Source organism: Astatotilapia calliptera, chromosome 17, assembly GCF_900246225.1.
Source record: "Astatotilapia calliptera chromosome 17, fAstCal1.2, whole genome shotgun sequence".
In the NCBI taxonomy this organism is placed as follows: Eukaryota; Metazoa; Chordata; class Actinopteri; order Cichliformes; family Cichlidae; genus Astatotilapia; species Astatotilapia calliptera.
The window spans coordinates 10,465,663-10,485,120 of record NC_039318.1 but is presented as its reverse complement, the minus strand read 5'-3'; the positions used below and the strand labels follow the sequence as shown (position 1 = coordinate 10,485,120).

At 40.7% G+C, this 19,458-nt stretch overlaps 1 protein-coding gene across 2 annotated transcripts; it reads left to right on the top strand.

Annotated features, from left to right (window-relative positions):
• Positions 1-704: 704 nt before the first annotated feature.
• On the top strand, positions 705-19,307 carry LOC113009520 (zinc finger matrin-type protein 3). Of its 2 annotated transcripts, none has more exons than XM_026147835.1 (6): positions 705-908; positions 7,072-7,814; positions 7,907-8,047; positions 8,500-8,666; positions 10,503-10,606; positions 13,586-19,307. In XM_026147835.1, exons 1-6 carry the CDS (start codon positions 785-787, stop codon positions 13,792-13,794), a joined length of 1,488 nt encoding a protein of 495 aa, XP_026003620.1. In that variant the 5' UTR covers positions 705-784; the 3' UTR covers positions 13,795-19,307. The 2 variants fall into 2 exon arrangements, with proteins under 2 accessions (XP_026003620.1, XP_026003621.1); XM_026147836.1 differs by lacking the exon at positions 705-908 and adding an exon at positions 915-1,223.
• Positions 19,308-19,458: the final 151 nt, after the last annotated feature.

Below are 19,458 nucleotides of genomic sequence, written 5' to 3'. Positions count from 1 at the left end.
TCATCTACAGGGAGCGGAAGTCAGAGCACTGAAAAATAGCTAGAAAAAAAATAGCTAGAAGAAAAAATCTAAAAACAAAACTATATATATATATATATATATATATATATATATATATATATATATATATATATATATATATATATATATGTGTGTGTGTGTATGTGTGTGTATGTGTGTGTGTGTGTGTGTGTGGAGAGAGAGAGAAAGCGATGATAGTATGATTGTTGACATTAAAAACAAACATAAAACAAACAACCAAAACACTATTATTGCCATTATAATAATTATTAATAAAACTAATAATTGTTTATGTTTTATTTGTACATCTTATTCGCATTTTTAATGCCAGCGTTAGTGCGGCTGTTTTCTCTGCCAGCAGGGGTGATCTGATTGTATGACAGAGGTGTAACATAGTTATACGATGTGTCTTGATTGCCACCCATGTTAAGGAGCAGAGAAGCAGCAGTGGCATCGGAAATGGACTGTACCAAGAAGGAGAGGGGAGGTTAGGGGAATCCAGGCTGGGTTTATGTCATTAAAATCTAGTTTAGAGAATAAGAACATCGTTGCTGATGTTTAATGTGAAAACACCCGCACATCTGGCATGTAAGTCAAGGATTAGCACTTTTTCTCCCTTGGTGTCGCCTTCTGAATTTCCACTCTCCTCTCTCGGGCACCCCTCCGGTGAGAGCCGCGGCGTCTGAGCGTTGGTAGGGACTGTCATCCTGCCTGGCTGCCCGGTTTTTTGGAGAGGAGAAGTTGGCAGAGGGATGTTCCTGCGATGATGGCGCTGCAGCTTAAGAGCGGGGATGCCGCGTACTACCAGAGTGCAGAATACTGCAGAAACTACACTTCGCCGCCTGTCAGCTATGGTGACAGCAGCCATTATCTCGCACGATTGCCAGGTAAGGGGAGGCTGGTCCAGACAGGACCTGCCCTCTGACTGTCAGCAGTTCTCATGCGCATATGTGCGAGGATGGAGAAAAATCTAATCGGAGACATTTGCATATGATAGCGAGGATGTTTAAGCCGGTTGCCCTGATGCTGCTGTCATCATCTTAATGTCATACCGGCGGGTGTGAGGAGGGGGTTCACGAGCCACCATTCTGTTCAGGTTATAGAGCATGGATGCTGCGATGCAAAATCTGAGGTTGTCGGTACTCTTGTATCCTCTCGCACTACAGGAGAGCTCCGAATCGCTTCATCCACGAACACTCCAGGTTTGAAATATGCGAAACCTTAATGTAATGCTTAGTTTTCTATCTCGAGCACCGCTGTCTGTGAGAACAAGCGAAATAATCGTTGTGGTCTCCTTTACTTGAGTCGCTGTACAGCTGATGGTGACATGTGGCAATTATACGGAAAGTGTTTCTTCCCTGGACCTGCAAAGTCGCTGTAATAGCGGGCTTTGCTGGCTGGTTTTAGGGGACTCGAGGTCAGTGTCTGTCATAGATGATGAAGATTACCGCATGAGTTTTGATCAACCCACTTGATAATATCCGTGTCATCAAACAGTGACTTGTCATATTCAGTTAAGGTTCTCAGTCATGGTGAAAATGTCACAGTGAATTCACGTTGCAGTAATGCATGAATGTAGGTGGATCTGGGGGTGTAAAAGTACCCCATCAATGGGACAGCCACAGAAAAAAAGAATAAGTACCATTTTCATGCATCAGCCTGCTAAGTGATGAAAAATAAGAAGAAATAAAGAAATAGACCTTTTGTGTGCCTTTCTCTGTGAATGGTTTTTCAGTTTAATAATGCTGCCACTTTTAACTTTTAACTTTGGTACTGTTATTATTGTCAATGTTTCTATGTTAATGACTAAATGTTTTATCAGTTACCAAAGCCAATAATAACACTTGCAGCCAGAAATATGCACATGATTCCCAGCAAGATGTTTTGAAATTATGATAGTTATCTTCTATGAGATAGAATGGACACTAATCAATATAGTAGTAGCAGCTTAATGGATTGGCCATGTGACTGTGAGTCTTTAAAGGCAAATAACACTGACATGTTAGATATTGGACCACTGGATCATTCTATTAACATTAAGTCTTCTCTAGTAGTAGTGATAGCTGAATGATATTCAAATTGTGACTGCGGCTGATATATAAAAATGGACCTGAGGCTTTATTGTAATGGTACAGTGGGTAAATTGCAAAGTACAGTAAGACGTATCTGGTCTTTGCTGCATATACTCTTGCTTGTCCAGTGCCCAGTGAAGCAGATGGAATAAGTGCAGGAGGCATGCGCTTCTCATTGCTCTATAATTGATGTGACACATCACAGAACGACAAGAGAAACTCTAGAGAAAATGAACACTTGGCCTATTTAGAGATTCTCGGTGGAGGCCATCAGATTCTCAGGCTCTAAGACAGGAGATTTCTTTTGTTTTTTTGCTTCTAAACCAAGAACTTTTGAGTCGAGCTCAAAAGAAATCACAAGTGACTGATTAGTGAGTAACTTCTGATTTAGTTTTAAGTAATTTTTGAAAATTACTTTTCAGACTTTGAGAACAACATTGTTAGAAAATTGTGAGGATTACAACACTTTCACCTTGTATTTTGGCCTTTAGAGTAATGCTATATAAGCTTGGTTTTGAATGTGTCATCTAAAAAGCCTCTAATGCAAAACCACAAATGTTTTTTGACTTTGCAGCAAGGTCCACTGCTGTAGATGTTTGAATATGGTCCGCGACTCTGAGGACTGCACTATGTGGGTGCCGATCTGAGTCTAAAGAAAGAAGCAAGCTCACCTTGACCTATCTAGCTCACAGGAAAACTACAGAAAGACAAAAGAGCCAAAATAAAAGCACAGTTGGACAATGTTTGGGTTTTTGGTTTTTTTTCCTTATAACTCTGTTCATGTGTGCTAAATGAGAAGCAAAAAACAACACTTGAAATGCAGGTTGGTTTTTATGCCATCTTTGTGTGATCATCTTCCTTGCTTGAGCATCATAACTGTGCTCCGTTTCGTTCAAACCAATCAATCATTGCCTACAGTCCATCTGCCTAGGATCATAATAGGACATTAAACTAAGTAGATGCTGATTTTGGCTTCACACTTTGGAACAAAAACAAGAGATCAAGCAAAAACAAAAACGAAAACAACAACAACAACAACAACACAGATCAAGGCAAAATATGAACAAATGGATTTAATGTTAGTGTGTGACATACACAGCAGTTGTAGATGGCTCTGTTGGTCATTATGTTCTCTGTACTTTCAGAGAAGGACGCATTAATTGAGCTGAAAATGCCAACAAGCGCAAGGAGTGTGTGGAAAAATACAAAATAAAGCTGTTTGATGTTTTTATTTCTCGAGTTCAAGAACAGATTGACTGTAAGTGCTTCGAAACGTGACCGTGTTTTAAGATTTTAATGATGGAGCCTGAGGAGTGAGAGGCTTCAAGTTACAAATGTACAGAGATGTTAAAGGTCTCTCTGACTAGCAGAGGGACTGAAGTGCAGACGAAGAAAAGACTTGCAATTATGGTGATTGTGTAAAAAGACTGTTTAGACACTGCTCTGTAGCAAACAGATGGAGATTCACCAACAAGCACATAGCCCAGTTACATTAATCTAGAAGAATATGCCGCATAATGAGATCTTACACAAAACTGTCGTGCCAAAAATAGTTTCTTTGCGCTGTGTGTGTGTGTGTGTGTGTGTGGGGGGGGGGGGGCATGTGATATCAGACCAAACCATCAGAAAACTGTTTTAAAATTTTGGGATCTTTTAATGATTGTAATGTAAGTTGCAAGTTAACGTGTCATTCTTGGAGGCAGTGATGGTAGAGCTGCAATATCTTCGGGCTTATCTTATATTTTTAACTGGCATACAGTAAATGCAAAGCATGTGGTTAAATGCTCAAACTACTGTGTGGTGGCACGCTGTGTTCCCCAAATTGTTTAATGACCCAAGGAAAAAGGTCAGCCGTCCTGTGGTGGGGGTTTCTGGGTTGCTGCTGTTTCACTCGGCGATCCGGGGTTCTCTCGAGGCTGCTGCCGACAAGGCCGATGCTGTCATATGCAATTGGTGCGATTAACGAACATTGCCGGGCATTGGTGTTTCATGTAGTTTAATATACTGTACTGCTCTCATCCAACGTCCCCAGTGAAAATATGATCATCTGAAGCATAAACTATCAAGAATGTTTTTGTTTTTCTATGTGAAGGGTTTTGGTACCACTTTTAATCTTTTAATTGGTAAAACATTAATTTTATTATCGTTGTAACATTAATAACAGATTTTCCTGTTGTATTTCTCCGTCTTTGCTCTCAAGGCTCCATTTGCTGTGTTGATCTTTGCAATGCACTTTAAGTATGAGTTGGATTTTTCTGGTAATGAAGCATTATTGTTCTGTTAACTGTCTATTTACTGACTCACATTTGTGTTAACCACCTCTACTCCTGTTTACTACAAATGAGTTAGTGTTGATGCTCTCAATGGATGCCTGGGAATACCTCTGCAGGGTGCTCCAAAAACAGCATCGTGAACCTTTCATGAGGTGAAAACATGTAAGGTCAATATGTTGTGACTGTATACAAAGCTTAATTACACACAGCTGCAACATGAACTTACTGTATGTTACTGTCCTCTGGCATTTTGCTTGCGAGCTTGCTCGCCTCTCCTTTGCATGGTGAAGATGGTGAGTTCAAATACAGCAAATCCTCACAATCTCAGATGGAAAACTGCAAACATTTTCCTGTTTACAAAATGATTCCACATTGCAGAGGGACAGCATTACTGCAACAAGTTAAATGTCCCTGAACAGGCTGACTGCGTTTTGAATATAAAAACCTGTTACAAACTAGCTGCTATCACAGGTACAACACACTTGTGGCCAGGTGGTTGCAGCAGATGGCCGCCCCTCCCTGAGCCTGGTTTTGATGGAGGTTTCTTACTGTTAAAAGGGAGTTTTTCCTTCCCACTGTTGCCAAAGTGCTTGCTCATAGGGGGTCATATGATTGTTGGGTTTTTCTCTGTATCTATTATTGTAGGATCTACTGTACAATATAAAGCGTCCTGAGGTGACTGTCGTTGTGATTTGGCGCTATATATATAAATTTGAATTGAATTGAATTATTAAAGTAGCAGCCAATGTGCTCATGAGCCATCTCCCTTCAAATCTTTTGGCCAATCCCAGCAACAATCCCACCGCACTTTTTCCAGAAACTGCATGGTCTAGGTTTCCATCTTAATGTGTGGGGCACAACACCCAGTTCTGCTCGCTCTTCCAGAGTCTCATCTTGCAGTTGACGACACTATAGTAAGGTCAGTGACTTGTCTAGCATACCTTTCTCCTGAGGTCAGCCAGGCCAGGTGACAGATGGGCAGCTAGACATATTGGACAGACAGACTGACAGTGAGCAGCAGTCGGAAACACAAACAGCCAGGGATGTTATTTTGGGTGCATGATTCACTTCTATCGGGCGTCCGATTGGATGATGAAAGCTTCCAGCACAGTGAATTTTGACACAGCTGTTGGCCTATTACTGACCTGACAATATAGGGAAATGCACTGACACACACACATGCAAACACACACGGATATATTATATTACTAATATTATGATACTGGAGCATCAAAAGAGAACAAACTGAAATTAGTGCCGCACCATTACTAATATCATCCCTTTTTATTATTATTTTTTCATGTAGCACTTACATAGTTGCTCCCAGCCTTCACACACACACTCACACTGTATCAGCTTATCCAAGTAGTCACACTTCGGACTGTATTTTACTGTCGCTGCCTCTATTTGTGTGTGTGCAAACAGATGTGTATGTAATGTCCTGTTTGCATGGCCGCAGGCACTGCAACTCAGACTACTCTTTCTGGTGCCCACTGAAATGTGAAGCTCCTCTGTCCGAGAATGTGTTTCTGTTTGGTAATTTCTCTCCAGCCTTGGGGCTATAGACATATGTACTGTAGTCACTGAGTTCCCTCACAGTGTATGTTTGATGACTGGTCAGTCAACAGTATCTCCTTAAAGGACTCTTCTACATTCATTTACTTAAAAAAAAATGGAGATCATATTTCCAAATAAGTGGCATTTCGATGATTTTGCGTATGTTTTGTCTTTTACAAAGAATTTTCTTTTTAAACAACTGGCTCAAAATCATCAGGTGTAAAAGCTTTCCACTACAGCTCCTGCAAATTAACATGTGCGACAGAAAAAAAAACCCAAATGCTTTTCTGAAATATAAGCAGTAACATTCTTCAGAGTGTATTTTGATGCAGAACAAGATCACAGCCATCACAGTAGCTCTTTGAGGCTGTACTAAGGCACAGCAGCCTTTTGAGCAAAATGATACCATCAGCAGGCCAACATGCTCACAATGGGATTGTTAAAATGCTGATGTATAGCAAGTACAGTTTTCCCTGCGTTTACGGTGTTTGTTTATAGCTGCATTTGGTCATAAACTAAAGAGCTGGACAAACAGAAAGCTCAATATAATAATGGTAAAAAGCCAGTAGAATCATAAACTGATTTACAGTTCACACAAAGAGGAACATGATTATCTGAACCTAGTGTCGTGGAAGGCCTTTTTGTAGTTTTTTCACACGCTTTACTCAAAAGAAAATGTCATGGTGTTGTTCAAAGAAAAGAGAGCAAATTACCATTAGTCAGTCAGTGGGATACATTAGCTGATGACTGAACAGAAAGTTGTGATGATCCATTCATCCATCACAACTTGTCTAACTTGAGGCCTCGGGGCTAGAGCCAATCCCACGGAGACGGAGCACAGCGGAGACAATTTACCAGTCTATCACATATGGAGACACGAGTCATCCATTCAGTCTCAAACACAGTTCCTGCTTGAATATAGTAAAACAGACAAGTGCCTAAAAGCCAAAAGGCTATTAAACATTAATCGAAAGAAGTTGCATAAAATATAGAGTGCATGTAAGTGACTGTATTTTTTCATTAATGTCTGCCTTTGTCATCGCTGATATCCTTATCAAGGATTTGCTTATAGGAGGTGTCTTTGATTTCTAATATCTGTGTTTATGTGTGTAATGCAGGCCTGATTGTATTGCTTCTAATGTACCCAGGTCCAGAAACCATGTTGAAGCCTCCCCTGAGTCTCTTCAGTCTTCCCCAGCAGCCTTTCCAACACATGGATTCTTTACATCAGTTGGGACCTCCGCCAATGGCACCTGCACACCCTCTTGGTCCACCACCCATTGCCCCCACTCAATCTATTGGACCTCCAACTATGGCTCATGGCCAGAGTCTAGGCCTGCCTCCCATAAATGCACCTCATACATTAAGGCCTCCTCCCATTACCCCGCCACACACTTTAGGCCCCCCTCCAATGCCTCCAGGTCAGTCATTGGGGCCTCCACCAATGGCACACACCCTGGGTCCCCCACCAGTAGATCACACACAAGCAATAGTGCCTCCAACCATGGACCTTACACAGCAGCTGGGGCCTCCACATATGAACCCTGCACAAGCACTGGTGCCTCCACCTGTAGTGGCACCAACAGCAGGTCGATTTCCCCTCCCTCCCAGCCCCTTGTCCTCACCTCCTGCTCCCGGCCCTGACCCTTCACAGATGCCCCCAAGGCCCCTAGGACCAGCCCTCATCCCAGCTACAGTGTCCAGCCTCATCTGCGGTCCACTCCCAGGCCAGGCAGCCCCAACCAGTGAGCAGCCCCAGGATGAGGGCTCCTCGCTGGGGACAGAGGAGCAGGAGGACTCTCTGGGACTAGAAGAACTGTGTAAACCGCTGTACTGTAAACTCTGCAACGTTACCCTCAACTCTGCTCAGCAGGCACAGGCTCACTACCAGGTCAGCTGAAAGCCAAATTCAGACATGCAGAATAGCACAGAAAAACATGTGAAGAATCAAATAAAATCGACATCTCGTATCTTTCTTTGAAGGGAAAGAACCACAGTAAAAAGCTACGAAATTTCTATGCTGGCAGTCAGCAGCCACCGGCCATCAGGATCCCAGAAGCCTTTGAGACTGCGGGCCAGACGGCCCTGAGCTCAGGGTCCAGCGACAGTGACGCAGGCAGGCAGGTAAGGCCCATATTTAAGAACTAGTACACAGCCTACCTTAATGCTACAGTGTTAGCTTAGGAGGTGGGTGTGCTGTTGCTGAAGTGGCCTCTCGGATGATGGCGGTCACTTGCTCTGAGGAGGTGGTAGAGAACTGCATAGTCACTCTGTTTCATTTAAACAGCAGACACTCAAAGCATCCACTCACCACTGTACACTCAATCCCTGCTTTTTAAAAGTCTATTTATTCTAAGTAACCAGTGAATTTTTTTTTATTATGTTTGCTAATAAAATAACAATCTTTCTGACAAAAAATAGCATAACTCATAGCTTCCATTAGGCTTTACTATCATTTTAAAGGCAATGTGTTCTTCCTCCTGCTGAAATGGAACATTTCTTTCCTTGTTTTCACAGTGTTTACTCCAAATCTCCTCTCACCACAAACACTGTGCTGCTTTGTCCTGTCTCTGCAGGCGCTGTATAAGGGGGCGCCCAGGGTCATCTTGGCCACAGAGAATGACTATTGTAAATTGTGCGACGCTTCCTTCAGTTCACCAGCAGTTGCGCAGGCCCACTACCAGGGCAAGAACCATGCCAAGAAACTACGGCTGGCTGAGGCCCAACAGAACGCGAGTACCATGTAGGTTTGGGTGAAGACATGTTGGCTTTATTGGACAGAGATTTTATCCTTACTGTGTTTTATGCAGGCATAATGGAGTGGAGGCCCACTACAGACAATACCTTGTTCAGCATTAGCTGAAAAAGAAATATAGCAATTGCAATCAGATATACATTGCATTGCGCAAATATCTTGAGCCATCCATCGTTTCTTTATAATTTGCTAGAAAATTAGTATAATAAAACAGTATATAAGCAAAAGCAGTTTCTATTATTTTATAAAAGCATGCAGCTGAATATTTCTTATGACCACCTTTATTTTGCAACACAGTCTGAACTCTCTTTCTCTCAAACTTCAGGAATAGTTCTCTTGGCTTCTTAAAGGACATTCAAAGCTCTTCTTTGGATGTTGGCTGCCTTTTAGTCTGCTCTCTGTCAACATCATCCCACACTGTTCACTAATGTTGAGGCTCTGGGTAAACTAGTCTATGATTGATAGTCTTCCATTGTGAGTTTCTTTTCAAAGGTGTGCCTTTACTGCATTAGCAGTGTGCTTGGGATCATTGTCGTGCTGAAAAATGAAGCCGTTGCCAATCAGATGCTTTCCAGATGGTGCTGTGTGGTGGATCAAAGTCTGACCAAACTTTTCTGTGGTCATCACACTGATGGATGAAAACATCCATTTTGACAAGATCCTGCACCACTGGCTGAATTTCAGCCCCAAACCATGACAGAACCTCCACTGTGTTTTACAGATGGATGTAGACACTTGTTGTTGTACCTCTTTCCTCACCTTCGCTGTAGATATTATCAACATTTGAACCAAACATTTCACATCTGGAATCATAACTCCAACAGGCCTGTTGATAATTACTTTAAGTCCAGTTCTTGTGTAATTTGGTATACCTCAGTCTTTTCTCCCTGTTTCCCTTCTTTAAAACAACTTCAGCCACCCTTCCACTGAGATCATTTCTGATTAGGCCTAAATGGATCAACTGAAGGACCAAATGCATCTCTCAGGTTCTCTGCCAGGTGTTTGCTGGATATTTTTTCTGTTGTGGACCGGACATACTGTTCATCTGCTGTTGATAGCTCTTTTTTATGCCTGCCCATTTTTTTTAGTCCTCCACTTGTTCACTTTCCTTAGCTGTTTTCTGCTGATCGCACTTTTGAAATCACTGCGTTGCTACAAAATTACTATTTTATTATTTCAAACTGTGTTATCTTTGGCAGTTTTAATAGATTCAACTAAAGAGATAAGAACAAATTATGTGTTTTTACAACAGGCAGCTAGACCAAAGTCCCTAAAGGTACAACTTACCAAAGACAAATTTGGTAAGTTGTCTGTTATGTATGGACATAACACTGGCTTGTCCCTAGAGTTAGGTCCCTTTTTTATGCTTGAATGATTCATAGGTCAGTGTTAGGTGGCTTACAAAACAAACAAACAAAAAACATTCCGCTGGAAATGGTCAGGTACAAGAATTGGCCTGATAATGAGTGAAAAAGCAGCCTGTGTCCAAAGAAAAGCTTTGCAAGACCAAGCCTGTAGAACACAGGTATGGAACTCCATACCTTGAGGCCTCGAGGGCCGCTGTCCTGCTTGTTTTCCAACCAACCTGCCCTTTTAGCTTCTTATTGGCAAAGCACACCTGATCCAGGTATTCAGCAGCAGTAGGGCAGGGATATCTCAAAAACAAGCAGGATGCTGGCCCTAGAGAAAATAACATGAAACATCTTAGAAAGATGAGGGGTGACTCAGGGGTTTGGCAAAATACGCCATATTTCAAGCTAGCCATGTTGCCATTACATGTGATATGGAACCAACAATTGTTGACTCTAGCTTTGCCTGTTACAGGGAAAGCAGCAATGAGACAACTCCGAGAAGGAACAGGAAAGATGGCAGTGAGTACCGGCTAGTGAAAAATCGTCGCAGCCCACAAGTACCCGCTTCCATGCCAGGTAAGATAAGAAAATTAAATGCTAATTAAAAAGCGACATCAGCATAATTTAAAGATAACTATCAAAAGTCATCTGATAAACTCTTCATTTAAGTGGCATTGTTGTAGCTATCTTGGTCAGTAAAATGCAAAGAAATGCAAGAGATTTTGTCTTATTCCACGTCTATTCAAAGGCTGCAAACTAGCAAAGCAAATTCTGATGTTATTTAATGAATTGACCAATAATATGTATGGCTATTGAGGGTCATGTCTGTTATTGTGTTATCTTAAGTGGTGGTTGGAAAATACGTCACTACAAACAAGCTATATTCAGCAGTCCTAGAATAGATGTCACCTGTTCATACACAGCGGCTTGAGGACCAATCAGCAGTAAACTTGGCTGTTTCTTTAATGATCTTATATTCTTTTATTTGAGTTATTGGTTGTGTCTTCAAACAACTCTATTTGATGCACACTAGCCTTTGAAATTGGTCTTTTTATGCGGCATAAAATGTGATGTGTATGGTACCTACCCCGAGAAGCCACTGTTCAAAATGCCAACTTATCTTCTAAAAGCTGATTTTGTACTTGCAAACACCCCAACAGTCTTTCTAAAGAGATATAGCGAATGCTGTAAAATCCTTTTCTTAGGTCTAGACCTGTTCCATATACTGATAATTCATGTTACAGCAGCTTTCATGACCCGTAGTCATTTTCAGCAGCCTTTGAGGGCAGTGTCTGTTTGCTGAGTCAGTGTGGAAACTGTCAAAAAAAACTAAATGATGTCACAGATAGGAGTTATTCTCCTAAAGCTCTCTCATGTCACTGGATTTTCTACCGTTTTTGGTGCACCCACCTACTTATGTCCAGTGCATGACCCTCACATGGTCACACATGTTTTCTTTCTTTTTTAAGGCTGAATGTTCTTCTATAATTATTATTTAACTGTGGTTTCTTTGTGTTTGTGTGAGTGTCTGCTTTCACCCTCGTGTACATGTGTGAAAACAGATACAGAGTAAGGTAATGTCAGACTTTCTGCTGACGTCAAGCTACCATCTCTTTCTGCACGTGTCTGTTTCCTATTCTGTCTTTCCACAGACATAAGCACCTGCACTTCAGCTCGAGATAAAACAAGATAAATCACAAGTCATACAGTAAAGCAAATCCCTCTTAGTCTCCCGCTGACACGCTCTTCCACAGGCAAAAAAAAAAAAAAAATCTGCTGATTCAATCAGTTTTCTTGATGGACAATCCCTAAAATAGCTTCTCTCCCTCTCGTTCTGTCTTTTTTATCTCTCTCTCTATCTCTCTATTTTCTTCTCCTTTTTCTGTGTTGCTAAAACACAAGCAACACTCTGTTTCCAGTGTTCTGCCATCATGTAATCACCGACGCCTTTCAGCTTTTCTTTCTGTACACATTTGTGTACATTTGTCACACACACAGCACTCATACACACATGGGTCTGGGATGCATTTTTATCACTGAACAACAGAAAAAAACCAAACACTGCAGATGAATTCTTTCAACTACAATATCAGTAGCATTTTATATGAAGTTAAAAGTCGAAGATTTAACAGATAAATTTAAGACAGTAAAATGCTGGCTGCATTTTCCTATACCCATTTCATTTTTTCAATGTACAATTATAGCAGCATCCAGAGGTGGCAAAGCTACACATGTTCTGCACTTAAGTAGAAGTACAGATATTAATGTTAAAAATACTCCAGTAAAAGTTGAACGAACAGGATTATCTTTCACGTGTTTCGGTTTAGGCTCAAATCGGTTTGACGTTTGAAGGTCCGCAGTGTGATATAATAACTCCACCCAAATCTGTCAGCAATGAGCAATGAGCCTGTTTTGAAAATGTAAGCAGCAGAAAGTACAGATATTTGTTTAAAAAGGGCATAAAAGTCAAAAGTAGTCATATAAATAAATACTCAAGTAAAGTATGGACACCTGAAAATTCTACATAAGTACTTTGTAGCATCTACTCTTACCAGTAGTATTTTATAAAAAGATAAGAGTCATAGTCAAGAAATGCTAGCATTTCTTAATAATGAGGGATGGGAATCCTAATAGTTTTGCTGGGTTTTTTGGTTAGAAATGAGCAAAAAAAAGAAACAAAAAGTGAAGGAATTGTGAGTTGTCCTATGTTCAGTCCATCCTTTAACCTGAATCAAAAATGTAAACTTTATTGTGGCGCATCTAACCAGTCACAATTATAGGTAAGTGTACTGTCAACAGAGGGAGTGATTTTACAAAGAAACAAAGAAAATATACTCTGAGAAAAGCTACAGTATTAATAAAGTTTAGCTTATTTGAAGTCTGGTGAAAGCCAACACAAATGCTTACTGTGTACTTTTTAATATCACAGCTCTGTCATTAAGAAACAGGAGGATCTGATTAAAGAAATAATCAACAGAATTCAAATGTAGGCTTAGTCTATGTGCAGGTACAAATAGGTGTCCTGTTTCAGGGTCATATGTTACTGCTTATAAAATAAAAACGCAAAATTGTTTGCATCAATGGGAAAAGTTGCATCTAAAAATGTGTTTTCATTACTGCTCATCGGGGTAATGTAGAGACGTTAAAACATTTTAGTTCCAGGAATGATGAGGCTGTCTTACAGAGAACTGATTTGTAAGTGTGCAGTGGTTTCTTACCCAGTGAGCTCTAGTATGAAACATACTGTAACCATCACTGGAGCAGGTTAGGCTGAAAGCATAAGTTACCATGCTGGTACGTGCCAGCGAGATGTAAACCACCTTTGTCCATGTTATTCTAGTGCTAGGATGGGTTTCTTCTGGGAGCTTTAGTATTTCATTAAAGATGTTCTAGTTGATTATCATCTCATTTTGCCACTGTATAAGGCACTAGTTGAAACCTAAAGTTGGACCCTTGGCACTGTATTGTGACTTCCCTCTGCAATAAAACATCTCTTAAAAATAACAGTTAGCAGCCATCCATCTCATCTCTGTAATCTCTCTTTCTCTCCCTCAGGGCCGTACTACAACCCCAGACCGAGGCAGCGCATCCCCCGGGACTTGGCCATGTGCGTGACTCCCAGCGGACAGTTCTACTGCTCCATGTGCAACTGCGGAGCCGAGCAGGAGACGGACTTCAGGCAGCATTTGGAGAGCAAGCAGCACAAAGCAAAAGTGTCGGAGCTAAGATATCGCCATGAGATGGAGAACCTCGGCTACAGCTAAGAGACACAAGAGGGGAAGGAAAGAGAACATGTAAAGAGTACAAGAACGCAGGGCAGGAAACTGAAAATACTGCCATACTTTTGAAGAGCATATTTAGTGGAGTGATTACATCAAGATCTTTTTGCACTTTATTTGGTGTATGGATTAAACACATAATCTTTCAATTTGATAGGAAATATATAAATAGAGGTGGCTGGTTGTGGCTCAGGTGGTAGATCAGATTGTCCACAAAGTGCAGGGTTGACAGTTTGATCCCTATTTCCTGATAGACAGCCCAGCTTTTCGTGTCGCATCTGCTCTGATACAGGAGGCTAAAATTGGATTCCATTAATCCTTGTATTGCTCTAGAAAGTGTGTATTTAATCAGCTCATAACATTCAGAGGAAATTGTAGATTTTTAATCTTAAAACTTTGAACAAAAAAAAAATCTGTTTTCTAGCCACAGAATCAGACTACATTTTTAAGCCATTATCCTTTCTTATACTTTCTGCTCCAGTTCCTCCAAAGCTTTAAGTGGGTTACATTCTGACTCAGGGCACAGGTAAATGCAAAAGAAATGCAAAGAAATCTGAAAGAGGGGAAATCAGGGTTTTGCTTTTTTGGCAGAAAGTCAGGTGGACATGAGAAGAGGCTCAAGAAGCCTCAGCGAAGACAAAGATACGCAGAAAACTTGAAAAGTACAAAAATGCAGACAAGGTTGAGTGAGGGGGCAATTCCTTTATGTTACAAAAACTTGGGAAAACAACTACTAAGTTTTAGTTTGAGATGATTTTTTAAACTCTTACGAGTCATTTAGCCCTGCAGGTATTTTTTATAGGTCCTGCAGCAGGGACTGCAGGGGAAAACTTACAACCACAGAGCCACACGGGACACAAATTCAGCATCTTTACAACCAAACAGATGTAATAAAATCCAAAGCACTACTTGCTAATTTAAAAAATAAGCACAATGAACTTCACCTAATGAAACAGTGTTATATGAAACTGTGAGCCTTAGCTGACTTCCTACTTGTCCTGAGGTGTGTATCAGGCTGAAGGCTCTTGCAAGCCTTGCTGGTGCCTTTGGAGGAAGTTAGGCTAAAGAGTAAGCTTTGGCTAGCCATTTTGGCAATATAGTAAAAAACCAATCTGTCACATTGATTGGATTTTTCTGTATTCACAAATGTTATGTAAATATTCTTAATATTGCAGTATAGATGTAAATAGACTATAGTAGACATGAATCCTATTGATTATTTGATCAGTGTTAGCTCACCATCTCTTGTAAACTCTCATAATCTATTTAACAACTATCAGGAATCTTGTAAGTGTGCACTGAGTGAATGTCTTCTTTTTTGAGCACTGTATGTTTGTGTGTGGATTTCACTGTAGGCCCTCCGTACCACTTTGGATGGCGCCTTTGTAAGTAACTCTGGTACCTTCAGTTCTGGTTAAAAAGCTGCTAGTCTCATCGTTTTTACTTTGGAAGGAAGGAGAACAGAGTGCCAGCAGAGGCTGCCCCTAAGGGCGAAACATGCTTTGATGACGAGAACAAGACAAAATTTTCCTCTTGAAAAACGCTCAAACGCGCAAACGCTTTCAAACCGAACGCACTTAACTCTAAACTTCAAATTGACTCGCAAATTGCAGCGCTCCTGGATGTTTCTGCTTGTGAGACATGTCATTTAATACTCCCAGTCTTGATTCCCAGAGGGAACGTAAGCAGGTTTTACTGCAGTGTGTGCAACGACTGCTAAATAGTAACACGGACTGTGCCGCAATGGTTTTATTTTGTGTTGCTTTGGCCTGTTTGTGTTGCTTTTTCCACATACGAGGAGATCCAGCTGTGTTCCTGTGTTTAGCCCGTTCTGGGGAAAAAAAAGTTATATAATTGAAGTTAAATTGGATTAACTGTTCCAGTTTAATGGTCCTGAGCCGAACACAGCAAGTTGTCACAAGGCATTCAAAGTCTATAGTCACATTTAAAATTGCTAAAAAAATAAGTACTAATAAAATGAGTCTTTTATGCTGATCTTCGCCACAGATATCAATGATAGTGAAGGGGTCACAAAATGTACATATTCAAGCAGAAAAGCTTGTCATTCAAAGCCCTTCTTACTAATCCTTTAAAATAGAACGGTGCTTTCCCCCCATTGTAACAGAAAAAGATTATCAGCATACACCTGTGTTCAAAAATCAATAATTTGTTATTGAAAAGAGAAGAAAAACCTCCCCTTTAAATCTGCTTTTGGGGAAAAAAACCATTCCTCAGTAATTAAATCAGTCTGATCAGTTCATATAATTAGATGAGCTGGAAAGCGGAATTGAAAGCAGCATCCTGGCCTTCTCTTTGCTTGGCTTTGTTTGCTGCAGGGAGAGGCAGCTGCTCACATCTTATATTTGTCTCCAGAGCACAAATACACACACTTGACCACACACTAGGATGCTCGGGGGAATAGCACTGTGAGAACAAAGCGCTGTGGCATTTTTGGGGATTAAAACGCAACAGCAAGGCAGAGCTAGAGGGACGTACAAGCAGAAGGCATTCAAATTAAAGTGCTCGCCTATTTATTAGCCCACCTTGCCGCACAGTTTAATGAAACAGGAACAAAAAGCCGTGGGTGAGCTAGTCTTGCGCGTTGAGGCAGAGTTGCAGTCTGTTAATAGCTCTCCTCCTCCTAGAAATAACACGCTTTGTCTTACATGAAAGCGCTGGGAGCATTACCTTTTATTACGCTGACAGGCTCTTGGACTCAAAATGAGAGTCACACTCCAGTGCAGCTATTGAAAACCTTCTGCAAGTGCAGGAAATGATAAGCTGGAGAAAACAAGGAGATCACAGGAAGCTAGTGGGCTCCTACAAATACAGCCTAAAGATCCAGACAGAAATGTTCATAGTGGAGCGTTTGGACCCCTTTCTGTGATAATTCCACCTGTTTTGTGGCTTTTTACCACTTAACATGAGGCACTGATACTTAATATTTCCTTGTTTGATAGTAAGTTTGTCGCGTAACTTCTGTATAAATGCTGCCCATTTACCATAAATTCAGATGGCAAATGGGCAGCATTATTTGTAACTCACACAACCTATTGATGACATTAAAAAAACATTAAACGCAACCTGTCTTTGTGCCACACACCAGCAAAGTATCAGCTGCCATCAAGATGCCCCAGAAATCCCTGGTCTGTGTCAAAACCAACACAAAGTGAAGTACTGGTTGTTTCTGGGGGAATCATGTGGCTCTCACAGGGATGTAGAGGTGAATTCTTTGACGGATAGGGATCGGTATCATGGCGCTATTACGCTTACACATACTGTTGTTATTCTGCATCTTATTCATTAACTTTACATTAACCCATGGTCACACAATCAAGTTAATTTCATGTGGGCTGTAGGCTACCAGCATACGTGACACACGTGGGCCAGTGGCAGGTGAACTAGTGGAAAACTGCATATTCCCGCCAACGTGTGCGAGATCTCTGTCGTTTTCCCCCCACAAAGATGACATTTGATGACCTTCCCTTCATGTTGAGTTTTGACACCTCAGTGTACATCAGGAAAGACGTGGTTGATGACCATTAGAACAGTTTGCAGGTTTTTCCAAAGGTAGCTGCACAGGCAGAGACCACCATCACTAACCTCTGATGCACACCCAGTCATTTTGTTCTATAAGCAGTCCTGAAATTTGACAGAAAGAGCTTCAGGTAGGCTTCTAAGGGATAAATAAAATGTCACAACAGTTGTGATTTGGCACTATATAAACAAACTTAAACGGAACTGAATTGAATTGAAATCTTGGAGCTAATGTTTAATTTGCTCTGGCAGAATGCGTCTGCCATCCCCCAACTTTCAAATAGATTTCCACCTGATCTTGTCTGTGCCAGTCCAATTACAGCTGGTTATCAACTACAGGGCGAGTTTGATGCACCGACTCACCCCTCTGAACGCTGTAATCACTTTACATTTTTCCCTCAACATGACGCCACACGTTGCTCTGAGTGTTTACAGGTCTAATTGCATCCAGGAGCATTGAAACAGACTAATTTGCATAAGCGCACGTCGTAGGTGATGCCAAGCTAATTATCTAGTATTGTAGAAAGGTTGGCGTTAGCTCCAGGTACAAAGGGCAGCGTGCACAGGAAATAATAGGAACCAATCTGTGTCAGTGTGCACGCACCGATCGATATGTCACACGAGTCGGGCCTCAAGAGGATTTACAAGGACTTAAAGTGTTTGTAATCAACATTTGATTCTAAAACGTCTGTTTTCTTTTCAAGAGCTTAAAAAATGACAAAATGATTGCGTAGCAGGAAAATCTCAGAAGCAGAAGGGTCTTGCTGAAAATAAACGATTAAGCCTGAAAAAACGTGGCAAACACAATTTGCACTTAATGAGCTGAAACACAGCAGCCCACCAGTTAAGTGATCCTTTTACACAAGACTATTTTTGGAAGGATATTGTAGCGCTGAAACGTTTTTATGTTGTTTTTTTGTTGTTTGCCTTTTGGGGTTTTTGCATCAGAGGATTTCTATTAATTGGACAAATGTTTCACACAGACAAAGGCCAAAAACGTAAATAAATAAAAGCACTGTGGGAAATAAATGTATTTACATCAACATATGTCCATTAACCAGTACAAATGATTTAAATTGGACTGTTTAGTTATTATTTAGTATGTTAATGTGCTGAAACAGTTACTATCTGGGGCACTGTATCCATTTCTATTCTATGTTTACTTGTTAGAAACTATAGAGAATGTGAGTACAATATACTTAATAATTATTGGTTTCACTTATCTATTTGCGGCTCTACTTCAGCAGCACAGGTTAATAAGTTAAACTTCAGTGCTTCGCAGTAAATGACAGAGTGTGTTACGTATCGCACTGTATAAAATGTATCTGGTTTATTTTGTGCATGAGTACAGTCATACCTAATAACTGTTAAGATCTTTCTACCACAGGCTGAGACTATAAGGCTGCTGTTCAGGAGTATTTAATGACGTTTACACAGCTGGTTGTTTGGAAATGTCTGTGTGCTGTGAGGAATCTGCAAAATGGTACTGGAAAAAAAAATCCCACGTTTGCAGTGAATATAAAAATACACTGATGTTTATTTAGAAAATGTGTTCTACCATATGTTGTTTAGTCTTTGTTGTCATTATTTGCCTCTAATGAACTCCTTATGCTAAAATCTACGAGGTGAGAAGCCGAAGCTGTTGCAAATGTGTGTGATATTTGTCATTTCTGTGTTTTATCCATGCGCTGGACTGTTGGACTGAGCAGATGAGGGTAGATGGGCAACACTGTGCGGTTAGGTAGAAACCCTTGACTCAAATTCTGCTTTTCATGCTGAATTATATGGTGGCCCCCCTATATGGAAAAGTTATATATATATTAATCTTATTAAGTTTGTATCTGTGTTTAAATGAAAAGCATACAAGAGTGAAAACAGATATAAGATCCCTAGAAAAATTGTATAAATGAAACCTGTATGTTTTGGATACTTCCTAAAACAATATATGAAAGTGGCCACTTTTATGTGTAAATCATATAAGCCTTATATGATTCACTATATGAAGTAGGCCCCATCTGATGCAAGTCTTTTATAAGTTTTTTCTATTCCTTTTCCATATGGGCCAGAAAGGTCAAATGCCCTGCAAGTTAGGAAATCAACAGCAAATAGAAA

Bases quoted from the DNA above. Each gene is read 5' to 3' on its own strand.
- LOC113009520 (XM_026147835.1), top strand. From the start codon at position 785: ATGATGGCGCTGCAGCTTAAGAGCGGGGATGCCGCGTACTACCAGAGT. The intron at 909-7,071 runs GTAAGGGGAGGC...TAATGTACCCAG, and splicing joins TTATCTCGCACGATTGCCAG to GTCCAGAAACCATGTTGAAG. The intron at 8,048-8,499 runs GTAAGGCCCATA...CTGTCTCTGCAG, and splicing joins ACAGTGACGCAGGCAGGCAG to GCGCTGTATAAGGGGGCGCC.